Here is a 25733-nt window from a genome sequence, read left to right as displayed (position 1 = left end):
ATTGGGACATTTTCTCAGTCTTAGAACTGTGAACTAGCAACTTATTAAATTTCCCTTTTTAAAAGCCATTCTGTTTCTGGTATATTGCATTCCAGCAGCTAGCAAAGTAGAACAGGCCATTTGTCAGATCATATCACTCCCTAGCTCCAATATTTCTTACCTGTAAAATAAACTTCAAATACGTATGCCATTCAGTATCCCCTATGGGCTAGTCTGGACCTAGCCTACTGCCTTTCCCTTCATGTCCCTGTGTTACAATCAGAACATTTCTCCCTGAATCTCATTGCCACACCTTTCCTCTACCATCTCTATATACTATGCTTCAACAAAACTAAACCACTTGCAGTTCTCCCAAAATGTCATTTTATCGTTCAACTCTGGACCTTTGAATGTGATCATTCCTCTATATTGATTGACATCATACTCACTCCCTTCACCTGGCTAATATCTACTCCTTTAAGTCTTCGTTCAAACATCATTTCATCCAGAGCATGTCTTCTGAGTCTTTAAAAAGAAGAAGGACCAAGGAGAAAAGAGTCATTACTTCAAATTCATTATCTAATTTAATCTTCATGAGAGTTTAAGAAGTAGATTCTATAATTAGCCTAAATTTACAGATGGAAAAAATGCAGCTTAAGTAAACTTCTCCATGTGACTCAGCTAGCAGGTGATAGAACAAAGATTCCAAGTCAGTGGAATTGTTTCTATTTTATTTCTAGTATCCTCAGGACAAGTTAAAATGATTCTAAAATAAACAATTCACTAACCTGTTTGTAAGGAGCATCATTCAGGTAAATTTCAGTGTTCCCGACTGAAATCAAAACACTTTTAGAACAAACGATATCATTGTCAAAGCATTTCTTATTCTGAGCAATGACAGATATATCGGAATCATCTGCACTCTGAAATATCAAAAGTATTTAATTAATACAAATGTTATACACTATAGATAATTTTTACCTATTTTCATTAAAATATCATAAATAAGACCCAAATTTAAAATAGATTGCATTAAAATTGATACACAACTTACCTCTATGATATAAATTATATATATAATAATACAAAGAATTTTCTAAAAATATACCTAGATTGCTCAATCTTTAAAATTTACCTGTAATTTCTTCTGTCAAAAGTTTGTTCTAACAAAAGTTTTTTTTTACATGTTATTAATATAGCTTAAATTTATTAACCATTAACACTTTCTTTGACCAATAAATGCCTCACAAGACAATATGTCTATGAGGGGAATTTTAACATACATATTCTCACTTTGTACATCACGTCTTTTGTTTTAAGAATTTTCAAGCTGAATAATTTGCTTACAAGTTAAAAAACTCAAATAGATGCAAAAATTAAATTTGTATTGATAATACATGACATATAATTTGAGGATTTGCTTTGAACTTTATATATATTTTCTTATTTAATCCTCATCAGAATTCTGGAATTAAGTATTATTGCTCTTTTACAGATCAGGAAACAGAAGTTAAGAGGGATTAAGTGATAATCCATGGTCACTTTGCTAAGGACAGAGGGCAGAATTCAAAACCTTAACCTTTTTGGGTTTTTTTATGCCACTTGTAAAGAAATCAAAAAGGGGATAGTGATAGTTGAGCAGAAAAGTCAACTTTAAATACAATGACTCCCTAGTTTCAGAGAATATTTAGTCTCACACATTCTAAGTCTGACACCCTCAGCTCTAATTAGCTCCCTTCTCTTTGGTCACTCCCCACTCCATCCTCTAAGATTACATTATCTAGAATGGTGGTTTCTAACTTGGTATTCCAGTTTTGTGAATAGGATGCTGTGGTTCTACAGACCCTGGAAATTCTTTGCAAGTGTTGGCCATGAGTACACGTATTTTCCTAGGAGACGAGTCAATGGTATTCAGCAGATTCTCAAAGTGGTCTATATTTTCCCAAAACTTACAGTCCTTCCTCTAACAAAAGCTGGTAGGAGTTTCATCAAAAGGATGATGAATGCCATTAAATGCTTGGAAATTATATATGTCTTGATGTAAATTCTCCACATTTAGCTGTTCACATCATCAGCAATATGAACACTAGCTCAATAATCTCTTTGGCCAAATTCTTCCTGCCTTATTATTAATTCCTATAGCATAGTGCCTAAAGGGTAGGCTTTTCAATGAATCTATGGATGGAATAATTGTGCCTCTCTGTGATTCATTTCTCACTCATAGAAACTAGGAGCTTTTGTTTCTTCTTCAACAATCCTTTGCAAAGTCTTGCCTAAATGTTGAAAGGAGAATAATAAGGATCATTAAGATGATGATTGCATTGTACTACAAAAAATAATGCCACACTTTTCTGCCTTCATGAATGATTTTCAAAGAAGAAAAAGAACAAAATGTAACCCGGGGCTTTGTTTTGCTTTTCCTCCTGGGAAGAATTATTTACATGAAGGGATGTAAAAATCTGTTTGAAAACCTTTGTTATTAGCATTACATTTCTATTACTACTAATTAAATTGACTCAGTGTTATCCTAATTCCTTGTAATAAATCATAAATGCCAAGAAATATTCTATATTGTATGGTCTGTCAATAATATCATGTTATGCTAACAGTAACTTGAAACAATAGCAATTCCTTAGAGCCACATCTCTGCAATTTCCATTTCTCATGTATTTCAGATTAATATTAGGTTTGGAGATAATGTCACAGAGTTGCTAAGCAACATAGTAATGATTACGAAGCTAAAGGAAAAAGGTCAACAACAATGTGACACATGGGTTCCTTAAAACCCTTTAATGTCAGGGACTGAATATTCTGATGGAGAACATTCTCCCAAATAAACCCAAAACATAAACTGTCAGCACCTCTCATGTTAATATATTATTGTATTAAACATATCAGCCTCTGCATTTGTCCTAATTCTCAGCCCCTTTACAGTTTAATGATCACATACAAAGTCTCTGTTGAAAAAGCATCCTTAGCTGAATAGACCCAAGAGCAGTACATTCATAGATGGGCCAAGGGACTTTAATGCTGGCAGAAAAAGGACAATTCTAGCCAATCAGATTCTCAAAAGACAGTTTAAAAAAAAAAAGTTTTACAATGAGAGCTAAGGGTGAATAGAATAGAGAGACCCATGAGGTACGTAGGGACTAAAGAAGTGAGAGCAAGCTATGGGGAAGCAGACAGAACGAAAGGAAGCACAAAAACTACAAAGTGTTCATTTTAATAGAAGGATATAGTGGTAAGTTAAAATGAAGATAGGAAATCAGGTTTTTAAAGGCTAGGTGCCATGCTTTAATGACTCTTTCCTGCTAAATGTACTGGCACTGTTATACTGCAACACCAATAAAGAAATTGCTACAGTCCATTCATAGTCAAATACAACAATTTACTTTCATTTTACAAGGAATCAAAAGAGTTAAGACAAATATTCGATATGAAATATATTCTACACAATCATTATTTGAAAATACAGTGATAAATACTATGCATTTTATGCTCAAAGGTAAACAAGGGGCTAAGAAAAAGTCAAGCAGAGAACACTGATTAAATAAGAGCTCACCTCATGTCCAGCATTTGCAACCTGACTTGGGAAAGGAAAAAAAAAGTACAAGGCATGATCCCTACCCTCAAAACTTGAGAATTTTATGGAGAAATTTGTTGTAATATAAAGTATATACAGTAGGCATGTCTTTATTAGTACAGTTTCTATTCAATAATCCCAAAAACTTATTCATTAAATGAATGAGTAAGGATCTTTGTCACACACTGGAAAATGTTTGCAAAATGATGATCCATTCAAAGAGTTTTGAAGGTTTTTAGTAGGCACTTTAAAAGAATTTCTTTCTCCCATGGAATATGAAGTTTCTGTTTTACTACTTAAAATAATATTATAAAAAGAAGTGCCTCCTTAATTTCAATGATCTATATCCAATAGGAAGTAAATTTTATCACGTTTGATACATTTTCAAAGATACTTCTTTTTTCTGAATGTTACTTAAAGTTAACTATTTCATGGGAAAATTACAAAATAATTAAAATCATTTTTTATTTAAGAAGGAAAAATATTCTACAGCCTTCCTTCTCAAAATATAATACGTGGACAAGGAGAGACAGCATTGCTTGTTAGCTTGTTTAAAATACAGAATCTGGGGAGGATGGTAGATTGGGGAGCTCCAGAACTCAGTCCTTCCACCCAAATACTAATAAACAGGCTGGAAGTGTCTGAAACAACTATTCTGAAACTCTAGAGGCCAGAAGAACACTGTACAGTGTCCAAGGAAGAGTGGGACAAAGAAGCTGATAAATTACAGTAAAGGACTGTAAATTGCTCTTCAGAGCCAGGAAGCTGGCACTCACCAGTACCCAAGCTCCACTCTCCCAACAGACGGCTGAGGGGTCCAGCTTCTGGCTAGTAACAGAAAGGGACATAAGCATCCTATTTCCCAAGATTTGAGGTGGCACGGCTGAACACTGAACACAGCTTTTGATTGATGACAGGATGCTGGGAACGTGTCAGCCATTGTTTGAACACGCCCAGACAAAGGCAGCAGCAGCCATCGTTTCAGTCTTCCTCAGACCGAGACTGGGCGTGGGGGGCAGGTGGGCGCAGGGAGACTAAAAGAGACTGCACTTCTTCTGTGTGGGATGGTTAGTTGCATTTTCTAGGGGAGGCCAGAAAAGCTCAGCTTTGAGGAGTTGTCAGAGAAAGTTTGGAGCCCTTTCTGATCCCCTAAGAGGGATTCTTTGGAACCAGTCTGCACCCTCTTTGTGGGTCCCTGGTCCTGTTTTGGTGGGAAATGACAGACTTTGGAAAGTTCTCTCCAGCATGCCCCTTACCTCACCACCCGCTCCCAGAATTCGTCCTCCAGGTAAAAGCAGCCTGACCCAATGAAAGGAGTGTAAAGGAACTACAGAGGTGGGAAGTCTGGGGCAAAGCTTCCACCTTCAAACATGAGAGAGGGAAGACTGTCCCCTGGGAAACAGAGGCACAACCAAACTTCTTTAAACAGGGAAATTCCAAAACAACACAAGCAACAGCTCAGGGCAAGATGGAGACCCAGAACGACAGGAAAAACCCTCAACAGTGCCTTTGTCTTTGGAAGAACTTCCTGATAGGAAGACCAAATCTCAAGAAAGTTCCTGTCTTATAACCAGCTGCTTAGAAAATCAAGGGACAGACATGTTAACTCTGGGAATGAATCCCAGAGTTAACATTTTAAAATATTACACTGTACAGGGTGCAAAAGAAGAATACCAGACAAAGAAACAGGAAATGATGGCTCATCCAAAGAAAGAGGGAAAAATCCAGAAAGCATCATTGAAGAAGACAAGAATGTGGTCACACCAAACAAAGTCTTTCAAAAAATTACCTTAAAAATGCACAAAAAGATTAATGAAAATACAGAGAAATAACTAAAGGATATCAAGAAAACAATGAATGAGCAGTTGAGAGTCTTAGTAAAAACACAGAAATTTTAAAAAGGAACCAAACAAAACTACTGGAGTTAAAGACCACAATAACTGGAATGAAAACTTCCCAGGAGTGTTTCAAGAACAGACTGGAACTACTGAAGAAAGAATCAGTGAACACAAAGCCAAAACACTCGAAGTAAGTCAAGATGAGGAAGAGAAAGAATAAAGAATTATTAAGAGCAAAAATAGCTTCAAACACCTTAGGATGCCATCAAGTACACCAGTATTTGACTATGTGAGTTCCAGAAGGAAAAGAAAGAGAGAAAAGGACACAAGAATATTTAAAGAAATATTGACAGGGAATTTCCCAACATAACAAAAGGCCTGTACCTGTGCTTCCAAGAAGCCCAGACACCAAATAGGATAAACATGAAGAAAAACTTATATTATATGATGGGTCATCATTTAATGATCACATTATCAAAAACAAAGGACAGGGAGAGAGTTCTGAAAGCTGCAAGAGAAAAGCATCATGTTATGCACAGGGGCTCCCAATTAGATTGAGTGCCAATTTCTCTTCAGGAACGAAGGAGGCAAAAAGGCAGTGGGCTGACATAATTGAAGTACTGAAAGAAAACTACCAGCCATGAATTTTATATCCAGGGAGACTTTATTTCAAAAATGAGAGAAACATTAAGACAATCTCAGATAAACAAAAGCTGAGAGTGTTCATCACCACTAAACCTGCCCTACAAGCAAATGTACAACATTATTTACAATTTGTTAATAATAAAGGGGCATATGGGAAATACCTCTTGCAAACTATGGACTATAGTTAATAGCAACACTTTAATACTCTTTTATCAACAGTAACATATGTACTACACCAATACTGTGGGTCCATAATAAGGAGGAATAAAGTGTATGGGAGAATTTTGTTTTTCTTTTTTATTTTCATTTCTTTTTTGGAGTGACGAAAATATTCTAAAACTGATCTTGGGGATGTATGCACAACCAAGTGATGATACTGTGAGCTAGTGATTGTATACTTTAAATGGTTTGTATAGTGTGTGAATATTTCTAAATAAAATTGCATTAATTTTTTTAAATGGGAATAAACACCTGCAGTAAAGATAACCATTTGGATAATTGTAAACGCTAGTTTTATTGTAGTGTACTATTTGGTATGTAACTCAACTTCTTAATTCCTACATGTGCTAAAAGGCAAATGCATAAAAAGTAATAATAAAACTATGTTTTGGGACATATAGCATGTAAAGATACAAATGGTAAGAAGTACAAAAAAAAAGATAGGGGGAAAGAGGGATTTAGGAAAACATAAGTGCATGCTAATGAAGTCAAGTTGGTATCAAGCCAGACATGATTGTCATATATTTAGTATACTAAATTTTAACCCATGATAACCACAAGCAAAACAGACGAAAAATATATCCAGACAGAAATGAGAAGGCGCTCAATATGGTAAAATATGAAAAATCAAATAAATATAAAAGCAGGCATTAAGAGTAGTGAGGGACAAAAAAATGTGTAAGACTCACAAAGGCTAAAAATCACAGAAGTCCTGTATTATCAGTAGTGACTTTAAATATAAATAGATTAAACTCTCCAGCGAAAAGGCAGAGATAGGCAGATGGATAAAAACGTATAATCCTACTATATGCTGTCGTCTTCAAGACACTCACAATAAATTCAAAGATTCAAATAGGTTGAGGGTGAAATGATAGAAAATATATATATATATACCATGCAAATGGTAACCAAAAGAAAGCTGAGGTGACTATACTAATATCAGATAAAATAGCCTTTAAATCAAAAACAGTTATAAGACACAAAGATGGCCATTATATACTGATAAATGGGACAATTCATCAGGAAGATGTAGCATCTTACTGTTGAGCAAATACTGATACATTTGAAGGGAGAAATTGATGGGTCTTCTTTAATAGTAGTAGGCCAACATAGCACTATCAGTAATGGCTAGAACTTCTAGTCAGAAGTTCAATGAGGAAATATAGGACTAAAATGGCACTAAACTAACTGGACCTAACAGACATATATAGAACACTGCACCAAATTAAAACAAAATACACTTTCTTCTTGACTGCACGTGGATCATTCTCCAGGAGAGACCATAAGTTGGGTCACAAAAGAAGTCACAATAAATTGCAAAATATTGAAATCATGCAATGTGTATTGTCTGAGTACAATGGAATGAAGCTAGAAATCAATAACAGAGGGAGGAAAGGAAGATAAACAGGACAGAAATCAAACAATGCAATCTTAAGAAACAATGGCTTAAAGAGGCAGTCACAAGGGAAATTAGGAAATATGTTGAAGACAGTGAAAATGAATACACAATATATCAAAACATATGGGATGCAGTGATGGTAGTACTAAGAGGGGAAATTTATAGCTCTAAATGCTCACCTTAAAAATGAAGAAAGACTTCCTATGAGAGACCTAATCTCAAAACTGGAGGAACTAGAAAAAAAGGAGTAACTAAACCCAAAGTAAACAAAAGGAAGGAAATAACAAAGACTAGAGCAGAAATAAACGAAATAGGAAAAAAAATAGAATCACCAAAACCAAAGGTTGGTTCTTCAAAAAGACAAGAAATTTTACAAACCATTAATTAACCAGAATGACAAAGTCAAAAAGAAAGAGGATTCAAATAAATAAGATCAGACATGAAATGGAGGACATTATTACTAACTCCACCGAAATAAAAAGGACTAGAAAAGGATACTATGAACAACTTTGCACCAATAAATTAGATAACCTAGATAAAATGGACAAATTCTTAGACACACACAACTACCAAGAAACTGAAGATCTCAACTAGCAAAACGATTGAATAAGCAATCAAAAACCTCCCTCCAAAGAAAATGCCAGGACCAGATGGCTTCACAGGGGAATGCAGAAGAAGAAAGAAAAACACAAGTAATATTTCAATTGGTCCAGAAAAGGCATTTGATAAAATCCTGCACACCTTCTTAATCAAAACAGAAAACTAGGAATAGAAGGAAACTTCCCCAACATGACAAAGGGCATAGATGAAAAATCCACTCCTAACATCTTACTTAATGGTGAAAGACTGAAAAATTTCCCTTTAAAATCAGGAACAAGACAAGGATGCCGACTACCACCAGTGCTATTTGACTTTGTACTGAAAGTTCTTGTCAGAGCAATTAGACAAGAAACAGAAATAAAAGGCACCCATATTGGAAAGGAAGAAGTAAAACTTTATGAAAGTTTTATGATCCTATGCAAAGGAAATCCTTAAAATACATATATGATCCTATGTAAAGGAAATCCTTAAAAATCCACAACAACAACAAAAAAAGGATAATATGATCCTATGTAAAGGAAATCCTTAAAAATCCACAACAGAGTTCCTACAGTCCATAAATGAATTCAGCAGAATGGCAGGGTAGAAGATCAGCGCCCAAAATTCAGTAATGGTTCTATACACAAGTAATCAACAATTGGAAGGAGAAATTTTTTTAAAAATTCAATTCACAATAGCAACTGAAAGAATCATGTATCTAGGAACAAATTTAACCAAGGATATAAAGTACTTGCATGCAGAAAACTACAAAACATTGCTAAAAGAAATAAAAGAAAATCTAAATAAATGGAAGGACATTCTGTGATTCATGGATGGGAAGACCAAATATCACTAAGATGCCAATCTTATCAAAAGTAATTTAAAGATTCAGTACAATACCAATGAAATTTTCAACAACCTTTTTTTTTACAGAAATGGAAAAGCCAATCATCAAATCTATACAGAAAAAGGGCCCTTAATCGTTAAAGCCATCTTGCAAAAAGAATGAAATCAGAGGACTCATGCTTCCTGATCTTAAAACTCATGACAAAAGGAATCAAAATAGCATGGTACTGACACAAGACAGATATATAGGCCAACAGAATAGAACTGAGAGCTCAAAACTCAGTGCTCACACTGACAAGAGGGTGAAGACCATTCAAATGGGAAAGAATGGTCTCTTCAACAAATGATCGGTTGCGGGGCGGGGTGGGGGTGGTGGACTCAATCTCCATTTGCAAAAAAAACGGAGGACCCCTACTTCACACCATCTCAACCAACTCAAAATGGATCAGAGACTTTGATATAAGAGCTAGAATTACCAAGCTCCTAGAAGATAATGTAGGGAAGATTCTCTAGAACCTTGCATTAGGCAATGATTTCTTATCATTTAAATTCCAAGCACAAGCAACAAAATGAAAAATAGATAAATGGAACCTCATCAAAATTTAAAACTTTTACACCTCAGAGGACTTTACCATGAAAGCAAATTGACAACCTACACAACAGGAGAAACTATTTGGAAGCCACATACCTAGCAAGTATTTAATATTCAGAATACATAAAGAACCCCTTCAACTTAACAAGAAGGCAAGTAACCCAATTTAAAAATGAGTGAAAGACTTGTAAAAACATCTCTCCAAAGAAGATATAAAAATGGCCAGAAAGCATATGAGAAGATGTTCAACATCATTAGCCATCGGGGAAATGCAAAGCAAAACCACAATGAGATGATTTTTCACACCAATTAGAATGGCTGTTATTAAAAAACAGTAATAATAACAAGCACTAGAGGGGATGCATAGAAATCAGAACACTCACTTATTGCTGGTGGCAATGTAAAATGGTACAGTCATCGTGGAAGACATTTGGGTGGTTCTTCATAAAACTAATTATAAAACTACCACATGACCCAGCAATCCCACAACTAGGTATACTCCCCAAAGAACTGAAAGTAGGAACTCAAATAGATATTTGCAACATTATTCGTAGCAACATCCATAGCAGCATTTGCAACATTATTCATAGCAATGTCCATAGTGAGATATTGCATGATCTCACTGATTTGAAACAATTAGAATAAGCAAATGCAGAGTTAGGAGCTGGAATTTAGTTTATCAAGGTATGAGGTGAGAATAGTGAAGATAGTCAACTGGAAGTTAAGGCTTAAAATGTACCAGGCTCCTATTTAGAATGAAAACAAGTGTTTTGGTAACAGTGGTGATAGTAGCACAGAATTGTAAGCATAATTAACAGCACTGAAATATATATCTGCATATAATTAAAAGTGGAATTGTCAGATTGTATATATAGTAATAGAATAAAATTTCTTTCAAAACTCCATAGAACACTACATACACAGTGAACCCTAAGTTAAATCATGGACTTTAGTTAATGGTACAATTATATACATGTGCTATCATCAATTTTAACAAATGTTAAGGTGTTGGTGCTGAGGTGGTGTATGGGAATCCTGTATTTTATGCATGATTGTTCTGGTAAACCCACAACTTCTCTAATACAGAAAAATAAATTGTTTAAAAAAAGCAGAAGCCAAGACCTGGCTCCAAACCTAGAGACTCAGGATCTGTAGTTTAACAAGGTTTCCAGGTGATTTGTATGCTCATTAATGTTTGATAAGCGCTGCTCATTCCCAGGGATTATTCCTTAAGAACATTCATAAAGAATGATACAAAGAGTTTCAAATGGGGAACGCAATGGTTTAAAACATAAGCAGGAGCTTTGTTTAAGTTTGCAAGGCCATAGATTGTATTGTTTATTTTTCATTTAATAGAACTAACATAAAATGGCATCAATTTTCTTCTTTTTTGACATATGCTTAAAACAAAGGATCACATGCAAGCTTTATCCATACCTAGAAAAATGCATTTTTCAAGATAATCACAGGTTCCCTTGTTAGAGGAAGAGGTATATGTTATTTATTCTTGCACAACTTCTTCCTAAAGCTTTAATTTAGAAATTAACACTCAGTTCAGGGGTGTCTAAAGAAAATTTAGGTGTACAGAAATCCAAATACAGTAAAATAATGGAACTTTTAAGGAATTAATCAGATATACAAAGCCCAGACTTTGTCAAAGCAAATCAAAATAGCATTTCTAGAATTGAGATTAATGTCTTTTGTTTGCTATAACCGTAAACAATACATAGTCCCATGCATAGTTTAATGTCTTATATTTATATTTACCAAACCAAGCTGATAAAAATAAAGATAGTTGACATTTGTCAAGCACTTTCTATACATTAAGCACAATTTTATAAGTGTTATGTATATTTATCTCATTCGATTCTTACACCTACCCTACTCACAACTACACCTACTAATAATTACTCAGGTGCAATTATTACTCTCAGTTTACAGATGATGAAACAGAGGCAAAGAAAAGTTAAGAATTACTCCACCAAATATAAATAATAAAACTTAGGAAAAAGTCAGGAAAAGTAGTTTAAAATGACTGCAACTTTTGTAGATTTTACTAAGGACATGATTTACCACTAACCAAACCAGTTCTTTTTTTACACTGTCATGCAGAAGTGCAAGTAAACATGAGTAATTGTGACCCACCTTTATCAAAAACACCTGGCAATCACTGACATAGTCATATTCCAGTCCATCAAAAGAATGATAATGGCGATCCCCATATATTGTGCAAACTGCTGGGCATGGAAAATATGTGCAATTGAACATTCCTCGCCGACAGACACTATCAGAAAATAATACTAGTTAATTTTCTAAGAAACTTCATTCTAATTAGTGTTTTTCAAGCAGACTAAACATTGGAAAGTTTTATTCAAAAGTATTCACTGAGTCAATAGCTCCTACAAATACTGCCAACTCATTGTGATAACCTCTATTACATTGACAAATAAGATAAATATGTACCATTTTAAACAAATTTTACACCCTACAACCAAGTTAAGAAGTTGTGACTGGGTCACCCAGGAAATAGGTGATAAAATGAAAAAAACTGAACATAGGTTTACTAGTTTGCCAAAAGAACACAACGAAACTTTCTATATTTGACTCAGTTTAAACACACTAGAAATGGTGTTGCTTAAGAATTTGAAAACTTTGCCTAGATTTGAAGGGAACTATAATTCAATTTCATTTGACAGTATTGTTTTTTGCCATATTTCCAAACAAGCAAACAAAAAAGTCTTGCATTAAATGTGATCTCTCTGAAATATTTGTCATCATTTCTTGTAAGCTCAAGTTAATTTCTTCTGTTAAATTTCCAAATTATCATACTTCACATTTTTCTTCTGGGATGAACAAATATGCATAAAAATAATGTTGTGGTTCTCTACCAAATTCCAGTTACATTTAAAATCTTATTTACTCAGGCTCGATTTTTTTTTTTTTTTTGAAATCAGTCTCATTAGGTGAATACAATGAGATGATTGAAACCAAAACAACTGCTTAGGAAAACTTTTTGTAAAGTAAATGGATCTCATTACCAGGTATAACATGGTGTAGCAATCACTTCTCCTGAGAGGTATTCCCAATCCTTCCAGATACAGGGACAGCTTTCAGGCACATAGCACTTTCCTTTGTGCTCAGCCATTCTGCCAAATGAAGAAATAAATGCTATTTAGTTAAACTACTAATTTCATTTTAAAGGCATATGACTAATCTTGTCCCATTCAACACCATCTATACTGATTATAGCTGTTTTATGCATGTGTTATCTGAATATAGAAGGTTGCATACAATCTTCTCCACCCTTCTTTCCACACAGCACCTTCCATATCATAATTATATGCCAAGTGAATGATTAGCAACAGTATTTTAATATTTTCATTAGCACAACACAATAAAATGGAAATGGAAGCCTGTATTTCCTGGTAAAGTGGGCTATTCTGGAAAAAGAAAAACATTTAGAGAGGAAACAAGGGCCCCTTTCTTTGATGCTACATGAAAAAAAAAAGGAGTCTGTGGATCTAACAATTTTTTTTTAAATAGTTGTAAATTATGAGATAGATAGTTGCAGATGGAGAAATTAACAAAAAGCTCCTTGTATGAATGCTAAACGCTAAAATCATGAGTGTTAGTTTAGTTTAGGTATATTTTCAACAAAAAAATCCAGCATATCAAGATTTTGCATTCTTTCTGTTTAACGTAAGATTTGAACATTAGTTTCCTTTGAAGTATTATTTCCTGTTTGAAAGATTAACCCATGCAAAAGTATCTTAAAACATCTATGAATATAAAAATTAAAAACAAAATCATTACCCATAATTTCAAGGAAGAATTAATTTGTTAATTATTGTTTATCTAAAATTAAATAAATACATATTATATATTGTTCAATATTCTTAATATGAATAAATATATTCATACATATTCCAGTACTCTTAAAATCTTTTTTTAAAATAGCTTGCACAGCCTACTTAAAATTAAGGCTAAGAGTCATCCCCAAGAGAACCTCTTTTGTTGCTCAGATGTGGCCTCTCTCTCCAGCCAACACAGCAAGCAGACTCACCACCCTCCTCCTGTCTACATGGGACATGACTACCAGGGGTGTGGATCTTCCTGGCAGCATGGGACAGAAATCCCAGAATAAGCTGAGATTCAGCATCAAGGGATTGAGAAAAACTCTAGAATGAGCTGAGACCCAGCATCAAGGGATTGAGAAAACCTTCTCGACCAAAAGGGGGAAGAGTGAAATGAGACAAAGTGTCAATGGCTGAGAGATTCCAAACAGAGTCGAGAGGTTATCCTGAAGGTTATTCTTATGCATTAAGTAGATATCACCTTGTTATCCAAGATGTAATGGAGAGACTGGAGGGAACTGCCTGAGAATGTAGAGCTGTGTTCCAGTAGCCATGTTTCTTGACGATGATTATATAATGATAAAGCTTTCACAATGTGACTGTGTGATTGTGAAAACCTTGTGTCTAATGCTTCTTTTATCTACCTTGTCAACAGATGAGTAGAACATATGGAATAAAAATAAATAATAGGGGGAACAAATGTTAAAATAGACTTAGTTTGAAATGCTAGTGATCAATGAAAGGGATCAGTAAGGGGTATGGCCTGTAAAAAATTTTTTTTCTGTTTGTTATATTTTTCTGTTGTCTTTTTATTTCTTTTTCTGAATCAATGCTAATGTTCTGGGAAATGATCATGATGATGAATATGCAACTATGTGATGATATTGTGAATTGCTGAGTGTATGTGTTGGGAATGTTTGTGTTTCTTGTAATTTTTTTTAATTAATAAAAAATTTTTTAAAAATAGCTTGTACATCTACTTAGAATTACACATAAATATAAAGTTGTTTTTCCAAATTTGCTTTAAAATGTTATCATTCAACACTAGAAAAATCAGCATAAATGTTCATAATCCTGAATCTTTGCCTTTTCTTTCAAATAGAAATACTCATATATGTTCCCTTAGTGCTCTGCTTTTCCCCTTATATAGCTCATCTAACACAGTACTGTCAATCCTTATTCAATGTACATATTGTCCACTAGTCTCTAAGTTCCACTCAAGAGGACCATGGATATCTTGTTAAAGTTTGTGTCCCGATGCCCAGCACATATGAAGACATTGAATTGCTAAGTAGAGGTGAACAAATGAACCTATCTACAAATGATTCATTATCTCTTTTAGACTTCTTTCTTTCAGATCCACAAAACCCTAGATTCCAAGATCTCTCACCTCAACTTTCCTTACCTTCCAGCCACTCTCCCTGGGCTTTGCATTTTTCCTCTTCCTAGATTATTATCCAGGAAAACTTATCATTTAAGACAAAATTTAGTGCAATATTTTTAGAGAAGTACTTTATGTTTCCATCTCCCTCACACGACCTCCATACATAGCAGCATGCTTTATAGATGCTTTTCTAAATGCTTTATAGATATAATAATAGCAGCAATTAGCATTATCGAGGGTTTGATTGCGGCCCCTGGCACTACTGTAGTTACTTTAAATACATTGCCGACTCATTCAGTCTTAATGACAACCCCCTAGGTAGATTCTATTCTTAGTATTTTCATAGTCCCCCAAAACCCATAGCTAAACACAATGAACCAAATATTAGGTGCTCCATCAACACTGGCTGTGCCCTTGTTCAGGTAAGAGATGCGCCTCACTTGAAGGAACCAGAATCCCTATATATGAGCCAAAGTAGTGGTTTTAAGCTGTTATCCTGATGAATGCTAAGTTTTTCATAACTGGTCAAAACTGGAAGAAGGACAAAGAGAGCTATAAATCACAATAAATTCTCTACTTTAGGCAGAGTGGCAAGCAATGGGGTAAGTACTGAAATAAACATTTATTGACACAGTCATTTATATGACTGGCATGTTGCATGCACTCAATCATTCCATATAGTAGACATTATTATAAAAATTTTCAAAATAGGGAGTTGAAACTCCAAGAGGTTAAGTAACTTGCCCTGAAATCCTCCAGCTAATAATAAGGACAATATCTGAACCCACTTCTATCAGACCGCTTCCACTATACAACTTTTAATTTCTTCAAACCAGAGTGATCTCTAAATTGAGGTATGCGGTCCTTTTATAGTCAATGAGCTGCTGGCACTATCAGAAACCCCATGAAACGAGGCTTATTGTCCCAAAATGAACCACTCAGGGTCACACGGAAGACAAGCCAAATCTCACTGCCATAAAACAACAGAAAACAGAAAGCTCTATATAACACAATTTCTTCAGTGATCTGTTAGTTAATTCCAACTGCAATTATTTAATACAATAAGAGAAAGTGGGAGAAAATGTCTAAGCTTTTTTAATGAGATTTGACCAATAAATAAATAAATCATTGTTGAGCTAAAAGTCAAAGTAATAGTAAACACTCTCTTAAATAATACTATTAAGCACAAGCACATGAAGCAAAATTAGGATATGGCTTTATTTAATCAGCCATGCATCCCTAGGAGTCATAATCGAATCAACCAAATTAAGCACATTGTAGGTTTCAATTATTTGGTCATACTAAAACTTTATTGCCTTTGGCATTTTTACTAAAATGTTTTCCTTGCTCATTGTCACTATGGCTGATTTCTATCTGCCTTTATTTTCCCATGCGTGGGCATTCATTCTTTCATAACACTCTTTCTCCACCCCAAACGTTCTTCCTTTCTGAAGACACTGACACCAGTCCTTTTCCAGATGAGCGCCCTTTAGAAAAGCACAACCCTCCTGGCAAACAAACAACAAGACCTCTCTTTCCTTTGCCCGTGGTTTATACGAGCTGGCCCCAGGAATCCCTTTGTGTGAACATGTGCATCCAGGAAGAATGGGTGACCTGTTTGCCTCAGATGCCCTCCCTCTGCGCCTCTATTCATGACCAGAAGAGGGAGGGCCCGTGAGACCCATAAAATTAAAAGCGTTCCCGCAAGGACGCCAATAGCCACCGGATTCTGTCTTTGCCTTTCACGTGAAATAGGTATTTCTGCTGCTAAAAGAAATTTATAAAGATAAAAGTAGATTGCTCTGTCTCATTTTTATCAAGTACACACACTTCACCATGCTTAAAGGAACATGCAGAAAAGTCACTTAACTAACAGTGGTAGAGATAGGACTTGAACACCAAATCCTAGGGCTTGTCTGACACCAGAAACCCCACTCTTAACCACTGTGCTGTGTAGGCTTAATATATCCTTTGCTGTAAGGAAGCACCTGGCAGCATGCTACAACTTAAAATCAATGACAGTCAACATAACAAAAAATACAAGAGATAATGAATTTTAAGAGTGTTTCGAGTGAAGAGTGACTAATTATATTGTGTCACCTTCCCAAAATGGCAAGGAGTCAGGGGACAAATGTCAGATCCACCCTGAAGTGTGTTCTCTCCTCAATTCGCTGTATTACTTTAACATTATCTCACAATGTTAGGGAGCTCAGCACAATAATTACAGTAATCTTCAAGGTATTGACACGAAGGTAACCGCCAATCAGAATAGCAAGTTTGGCCATTTTAGTTAATAATATTTTTTAGGATATCTTATGTTTTTTGTCAAATCCTGAATGTTCTGTATTACCAAGAAAAAGAGACTCACCCTGGGGCACACACGCAGCCACTAATGCAGGGTGAGGAGGGTGCACAAGTGAAGTTCATGGCCAGGTTTGCACATGTAGTCTCACAATTGACACCCCCAGCTGGTAAGTCAGGGTCAGGGAACCTGCAGTCGAAGAACTCCTTTCCTTCTGGGCAGGCAGGAACTTCAAAGATAAAGCAAAGATGAATACTCTTAACTTCTCATTTGCCCCATGCACAAATAATCACATTAACATGCATTTGTTAACAAAACTTCACAATAGAACATTTTACCAGTTATGATTCGATGAAGCACCTCCTCTGTGAATTTTTGTGATATGCTTACAAATATTTCCTAGCCAGATTCTCTTTAGTCATCTAAGAGTCCAAAACCTGTTTTGAATTTGAAAACCTTAGTTGCCCTCCATAGTGCAATAACCAAACAACTAGTATATAATCTTCGGAGGTCAAGAACAGTGTATTCTGATTTATACAAACAGATATTATCAATTTTCAAGGACTTTAGAATACAGTATCTTTAAATATTTACAAATCTGTAATGAACGCACGAAGCAAAAGTAGATTTTGCTTCACTTCTGAGTCATTGTTTACACTAGCCCTCCCGATACTGTACAAGTAAGGAAGCTGACAGAATTATAGACAGGCCAGGGGCTGCCCTGTTTCTCCGAAGGGTTTCAGGCTCTCAGGGAGCAGATCATGTTAGAGTCTACTCTGTGAGAAGGCAAGCAGCCTGGGCTTCCCCTTCTTTATTTCTGAGTCGGCTTGAAGTAACTGAGGCACAGCAGAGAAAGCCCTATAGCAAATGAAAATACATGTGCTCTATACGATGCACTATATCCTGTAAAGAAACACTAGAATAGTTTGAATTTTATAAGGTAAATCCAGTAGCATACAATTCAAACCTAATTCATAATAGTATATACATGACCATTCAAACAAATAAATGTAAAGCTCACAACTCCTCTTATTAGCCTATATTCTTCCTATCCACAAAATCAGTGAGGGCAATGTTGCTTACTACTTGTCTGGAATAGCTCAATATAGATTTTTTTTATATGATGACAAAGTAATGTATAGGACCTTCAGGAAAGATATTTAAGTATAAAATGATAGTCTAGAGAGAGATGGCAGTAGATGTCATTTCCTTTGTCATTTTTGACTGCTACTGGCCCTAGCACCTTGCTGCTCATAACATGGCCTGGGAACCAGCAGCATTGGCTTCACCATGGTCATGAATAGAAATGCAGGCTCTTGGGCATCACCTCTGACCTACTGAATCAGAATATTCATTTCTGTAAGTTCCCCAGGTGATTGTGCATGCATTAAAATCTGAGAAGTATTGGTCTAAAGTCAGTCAACTCTTGCACCTGCTATGCTACACCAGATTCCTAGACACAGGTCCCCAAAGCCTGTAGGACAAAAATTAGGAATCACTGGATCACCCTCTTCAAAAGCATTCCCAAGGTTTTATTTATGTGCGCTGGCAAGGAGGTCTGTGCCGAATCAGTGATGTCTGCCAGAAGAGCCGGGCATTCTCAGACAGGATCTTCGCCTTGAAACTATCTCTCTAAATCTTACCAGTAGAGGGCGTTGCTAATTCATCACATTGCACGGTCCCATTGGAACACTGGCTAATAGAAATAAACAGATAGTTCATGTATGAAACCAAACCTTGATTTATTGTGTTGCAAAACCAGTCTACTATTATAGGAAGTGATTGAAGTACATATTGAAATTTACCTTTTTCCCACAGAATATTTTACAAATAAATCATTGGCATAAGTACATTTGAACAGAGCTATTTCAGTTCAAGAACTTTTTATCTAACACCAGGGAGGGGGGCGGGGCGTGAAATACATGGAGGATACAAGGACCAAAATGCAAAATTCACAGTCTTTGTACACAAGTTTATATTCTAGTAAGGGAGAAAGACATCCAAATAAATAATTTACACAGTGTGGCGCAAGCAACATAGAAATATGTTATGAAACAGAAGTAAAAAAAAACTGTTTTAAAATCTGTTGGCAGCTGACATCTGGGCAGTCAAAGAAGGTAAAGTGTGACCAGTTTTGAAGACTGGACAGAGGGTATGACATGCATGAGGTAGGAAGGTATAACACTCAGTGGGGACATGTACAAAGCCACGCAGGGATGAAACAGTAGTCTATGTACAAAGTACAATGTGGGAAATGCAGATGGCAAAATAGGCTGTGGTCAGGTTCAATTTAGAAGCTAAGATTTTGTCAATTAGGGAAATCACTGAGAAGTGTTATGTTGGTTTGAATTTTAGAAAAATCATTCCGGCAGCACTGTAGATATAGAATGGGCCACATCTTTGTGATTTGGGTTATAAACTCAAGGCATAAGGGAAAAAACAAACACAATCAGAGTTAACCTTGAAAATACCTTAGGGAAATATGATGATAGGGAATGACATACCAGCTCTAATGTCCAATACGCACAGCTTCTCCTTCAGCTTTGGACAAAATCATGTGTTCTAAATTTAAACTCAGAGGAAGAAACTGACTCTCAGAAAAGTGCTATGTCAAATGAAAAAAATATATATATGCTTATGCCTGGTGTTAACACCAGAATGAGACTCAGGGATGTGATTCAGTCTTGCGATCAATGGCATAGCACAAAAGAGACAGAGGAGAAAAAAATCGCAGATCCAGACTGTCCGTATCAGTCATTCTAGGACCTAGACTGTCTAAATGGAATGGCAAATGAGGTTTTCATTTTGCACATTGACAAGCGATGTTTACTTTGGTCTTGCCAAGTTTACATAAATAAATTCAATTAAGTTCAAAAAAATGTGACACCTTGGTGAATGCAAGGGGACAAGACGACCAGTCGAAAAGGTTCAGGGAAGAGAAAATGATAGACATTGCTAAGTAGAGGTAATGGGAGAAAGAGGATGGATTTGAACTACATGTTGAAAGTAAAGTCTTGAGGCTTTGGGGATTTATTGACTAGTCAAAATGACTCCCAGATTTCTGGCTTAGGAAACTGTGGTTAGCAGTCCAACCTACTACAGAAAGAGCCAAGAGTTGGTTGTCTTTTTGTTTTGATCTGAGGGTGGGAAGAAATAATAATAAAAATAAGTTAAGTATAAGCAATATTCTGCTGTGAATATAAAATAAGCTGTAGAGTAGAGTAGGCAGTAGAGCAAGCACCACAGAGCCAGGTTGCCTGGAGTTGAATCCAGTGTTATTCCCAAGCATTCTGGGAACTGCACTTAAGCAAGTTGCTCAGCATTCTGTGCCCCACTTTCCTCATCTGTAAACTGGGTATATAGCAACAGGACCTCTAAGGGTTATTGATGAGTGTGTGTGTGTGTGTGTTGTTTTTTTTTTTTTAACATGGGCAGGCACCGGGAATCGGACCCAGGTCCTCTGGCATCGCAGGCAAACATTCCTACCTGCTGAGCCACCGTGGCCCGCCCGAGTGTGTGTTTTAATAACATATAAAATAGAACAGTGCTGGGATGATGGAAGCAACGTAGTAAGGGTTAGATATCATTACTATTATCATTACTACTGTCCTTACTATTATACACTGTCTATTACTATTGCAGGCACAAAAGGTGCAATTGGAAAAGGGATTTTAGGAATTAGATATAGGTAGCTATGGACTGCTACATGTTGATGGCTGGATTTTTATCTGTTAAATTACAACCCAAATTATCTAGTAATCTCATGAATAGATAATTGATGTCCCTGGGAAGGAGGCATACTTACTCCAGTGTGTGACGTTGCTCAAATCAGTTTTGGTACAGTTTTTTTTGAGTCAGTAGATGAACCACAAAACTAAAGTGTATTTGAACACCCACCTCACCTGTAGTTTCTAAGAACCAAAACTGATCAAAGGGGTTCCTTTTTACTGTGTGAGACACTTAAATTCACAACTCTTTTTGCAGCTATGAGTGTAACACTTGAGTGTTTTGAGTTGAAATGTAATCTCTGCATAGCTTTAAAGATTACATTAAGGTTGTGTTTTTTTTTAATTACAGATGTCATATTTCAGTTTACAGTCTTGGTTAAGAAAGCACATTAGCACATGTGTCATTTGTCAAGTACAATCACCAACATTGGAACCTACCATAAACCTGATGGCGTTGGAATGAGTTCTCCAGGTTGATAAATGCTGCCCCTATAATGACACCTGCAGTGAAATCTGTGAGGAAAAAGTAGTTAAATTAACAAAATAGGGTATAACCAGAAAAAAAAAAAAAAAAACTAAAATTCAAGTAGACCCAAAGCCTTGCATTGGCCAGTTTCAAGGATCACTTTAAGATTGGCGTTTGTGGTGGACTGAATTACATAGCCCAGTCTGGACATGTTTTTGAATTTGGTCCTCATTCTGGTAGGTGTGGCCCTCTTGTAAATAAGTTCTCTTCAAGATGTCACTTTAGTTGAGGCATGGCCCAACTGAATCAGGTTGGGCTTTAATCTGGATTACTGGAATCCTTTATAAGCAGAGGGAAAGTCAGGTGGAAAGAGAAACCAAAGGGAGCAGTCAGAAATTGGAAATCAACAGAACCCAGAAGAAAAAGATCCTACCATGTCCACTGCCGTGTGATAGTAAAGCCAAGGAACCACAAAGATTTTTGGCCAGCCAGAAATCGACCCCAGGAGGAGGCAAGCCTACTAGCCTCTGAAACTTTGAGCCACTAAATTACTGTTGTTAATCCAACCCACTGTATGGAATTTGTCCTAGCAGCCAGGGAAACTAAAACCATGTTCTTCTAGGGCATGCATGCAAGTCATATTATAAAAATGGCAGAAACTGTTTAGATGTGAAGTTTTGTGTAGCTAAAGATTTCTCCAAAGTGTAACTCATAAACTGTGTTGTTTTAGACATAAGAAAAGTCACTGAATAATTCCATAAAAACATAGCTGACACATCATTAAGCCATCTCTATAAGACAAATGTCTTTATCTCATGTGAGATTTGAGAAATGTCTGTGTGCTGACAGACATTAACAATCCTGCTGATAAAATTTGCCACACAACAGCGAAACATAAAGCCCGTTAGTGATTTTGATTTGCCAAAAGCAAGTAAGAATAAACTTCAGGATTAGGCATCAGATTCCTCAGATATTTCTGCAGCTATTTGTAAACCTATACAGGATTAAAAATATAAAATAAAGACCTTAAGAAATATTAAAGAAATAAGCATGAAAGTCCCTTTGACCTACAAGAGAGAAAAAAAGAGATAAAAACTGGATGCTGTCTACCCATTTCTTGGACTTACATGGGCACACAAAAGCTCAGTGTCTCTTCAAAGTATTTGCCTTCGGGACAGTTGCAACCTTCAGCGCAGTCATCGTTGCACTGCTCCGGAGAAGAGAGAGAAATACAGGAGCGGCGGCAGAAGGAGGCACAGTGATGGTACAACATGCCTTTCTGGCACACCACAGCTAAGGGCAGAGGAGTGCCACATGTGAAATATTTCCATGGGGTACAGACAAGTTTAAAGCTTGGTCATGGGTCTATGATAGACATGAATCATGAAGATAAAGACACCTTAATAACAAACATAGAATATTATAGAATCCTAGAATAGAAAAAGAAAATCCCCTGACTAATGAGAACTACAACAGAAGATAAAAATTATATTTTCAAATAGGCTTAAATATGCCATTGCATCCATTCTTTAAGTAGTCCATACCATATTTTTTAAATATTTAAGCCTTTTTAAAGACAGTTTGTCTGTTTACTCCTATATAGTCATCATCATTATAGCATTATTTAAACTTAAATTCTCAGTCTTCTCCAAATAAGACAAAACGATCTATACTCATAGCTCTTTTTTTTTTTGCCTTCTTAATTATATTACACTTTTTTGTCTAAACTCTTCCAGTTCCTTGTTAGGCAAGCTGAACTTGTTACTGAAGGAAAATTAAAATAATCTAAAATACACTTGTATTAGATACATCTAGAAAATGCTGGGGAAAGATAACTGAAATCACTGTGACTGTATAATTATCTTGTGGGGAAATGGTGGGGGTGAGGAGGATACCCCTAGATGCCAAAGTGAAGAGGAAAATAAGATCCAGAACTTTCGGACGTGGGTGGGGGATCCAACCCGTAATACAGACTCTTGGATTTAATCCATGTGGGAACAGAAGATGAAAGTTGGTCCTTTAGAAGGCAAGGAACTGGGAAACCCAACTTGAACCCTCAAAGATATCCATTCTTAATAGAAATGGACTAAACTAAACAGACTAAAGCAGGGGTCTCTTCACTTTTTTTGTAAAAAGCCTAAGGGTAAATATTTTCAACTTTGTAGGCCATCCATTCTCTGTCACAACTGCTCAACTCTGCTTACACTAAATAGACTAAAGCAGGAGTCTCTTTATTTTTTGTAAGAGGCCAGTGGGTAAAAACCCTTGGGTATGAAGGGGTAGAGTAGAGAAGGAATGCTCCCAGGTCACAAAAGATTCTAACTGGAAAAAAAAAAGACCCTGATAAGATTAGCTCATAAAAAATATATAAAACATGAGGAAAAATCCACCATGAGTGAGAGTCAGCAGATACCATAAACATGAGGATTAGAGCCCCCAAGAACATGAGATAATAATTACCCATTGCAAGACTTACCTACTAAACTACAAATCATTGTGTCGTTATAGCACATAATGCTTTTCCAGACTTGCCAGTATTTGGACATGGCATTTCCATGACAAGAACTTTTTATTCAAGTTAAAATTTTGACTCCAAGTTGCATATTTCAAAACATATAGATATGCTGTAACTTCTCTTATTAGAAAATTAGCCAAAAGTTATTGGTCTTCTCCAACAAATCTCTAATTTGAAGAAACTAAGAAATTTGTTTTGCATGCTCATGTATTATAAAAAATATTTTAAATAAACGCATGCATTATTGACTTTTCACTTAAAAAATAAAAGCAATATTTTACAAAAGCAAATCTATAAAGCATTATCTGATAGTCTTCGTTTGTCATTGTACTCACCACAGAATGAAACCTGAGTTCTAAAATCGATGGGAATGCCCCGCTGGCCACAGAGGTAGGCATAATGGGCAAGGGCGTTGCATAGGCAGGGGCTTCCACACTTGCATGCATCATGTCGGCATAGCTGATAGTACAGCCCAGGGCTAATGTAGATGTGGCAAGGGGCAAAGAGCTCCTGGTGGATAACATCACAATGTGCTGCATACCCAACTAATGGACAAAGAATACCATTAGCCCCTCGTGAATGATTCCAGATCTTAGCCCTAAGTATAAAGTTCCAGAACTATCCAAGTCTCTTGCATTTCTAGAAATGTACTCTATTTCATATTACTTTATTTAAAGCAGCCAATATTGTCAGCCTATGTAGATTTTTTTTTTAAATACTGGTATAGCACTTAATCCATACTCAATAGTCTTTTAGAAAAATAAAAAAGAGCATATTGTGTTATCAATGAGTAACTCTGGTAATGGGCTGTGGTGGTTTGAAGCTGTATGCATCCCCAGAAAAAAACATGTTCTTAAACTTAATTCATTCATGTGCATGTGAACCCATCATAGGTAAGATCTTTTGATAAGGTAATTCCAATTAAGAAATGGCCCACCTCAATCAGGATGGGTTTTAACCCTATTAGTGAAATCCTTTAAGCAGAGTGAGATTCAAAAATTGAGAGAAAGCCACACAAAAGCAAGAAACTGAAATTCAACAGAACCAGGAAGAGAACAGAGAGACCAGGAGAGGCTGCCATGTGACAGAGGAGCTGAAGATTGATGACAGCCAGCCCCAGAATGCCACAGTCTGTGGGGAGAAAGCATGATCTTGATGATGCCTTGCTTTGGATGTTTCCCTGGCCTTAAAACCATGAGCTAATAATTTCCCTACTTAATTCAACCCATTCCATGGTATTTGCTTGAGCAGCCTAACACATGGACTAAAAGAAGCACTGGCTTTAGTCACTCCATTGCCTGAGGATCATGTTAGGAAACCCTCTATGACAACTGGCAGGCTTATCTCTAGGCATCTGCACACAATAAAAGTGATGCCACATTTTAGATTTTAAGACAACTCCCTGGAATGCACAATTATCCAGGAAGTATTGGGAACCAACTCATTCCACCAGAGTCTCTGGTGTGAATGGTATTGTGGCAGATGCCGCATAGTCACTGAACCGTAGTTTAATGTCTGGAACATTTTGGGGGCTCAAATATGTTTGATTATTAAATCTATGAATGTGTAAAGAATAATGAATAGAATGTAGGGATTGGAATATATGTTAAAGGCTAAGAGTAACGATCAAGTCATTTTGGGGGATCTGTGTAACGACTTCTTGAAGCTTATCATTTTTCCTTGAGAATGGATGATCAAATATAATTCTTTATGGTAGTAACCAAGTTTGACAAGCAAATTATAATCCATCTTTTTGAAAAAGGTTAGATCTTTATGCAGCTGACCTAGGTTGTATTGGATTTCT

At 36.0% G+C, this 25733-nt stretch overlaps 1 protein-coding gene across 4 annotated transcripts in view; it reads right to left on the bottom strand.

The window, feature by feature from the left end:
• Positions 1–25733, bottom strand: part of OTOGL (otogelin like) — a 156547-nt gene that overhangs the window by 89118 nt on the left and 41696 nt on the right. For 3 of the 4 annotated variants that reach the window (XR_013155846.1, XM_077111518.1, XM_077111519.1), the window contains exons 19-26: positions 24265–24474; positions 22542–22707; positions 21387–21461; positions 18864–18916; positions 17287–17449; positions 12719–12826; positions 11826–11964; positions 768–902 (exon numbers count right to left, since the gene is read on the bottom strand). Coding sequence is in view for 3 of the 4 variants with exons in the window: in XM_077111518.1 (XP_076967633.1) it covers positions 768–902; positions 11826–11964; positions 12719–12826; positions 17287–17449; positions 18864–18916; positions 21387–21461; positions 22542–22707; positions 24265–24474 (1049 nt within the window). In the remaining variant the exon portion in view is untranslated. The remainder of the gene's footprint in view (positions 1–767; positions 903–11825; positions 11965–12718; positions 12827–17286; positions 17450–18863; positions 18917–21386; positions 21462–22541; positions 22708–24264; positions 24475–25733) is intronic. The other variant, XM_077111520.1, reaches the window with a different exon arrangement.

Source organism: Tamandua tetradactyla, chromosome 7, assembly GCF_023851605.1.
Source record: "Tamandua tetradactyla isolate mTamTet1 chromosome 7, mTamTet1.pri, whole genome shotgun sequence".
Lineage (NCBI taxonomy): Eukaryota > Metazoa > Chordata > Mammalia > Pilosa > Myrmecophagidae > Tamandua > Tamandua tetradactyla.
Note: the sequence above shows the minus strand (reverse complement) of the source record. Positions and strands in the feature narration are given on the sequence as shown.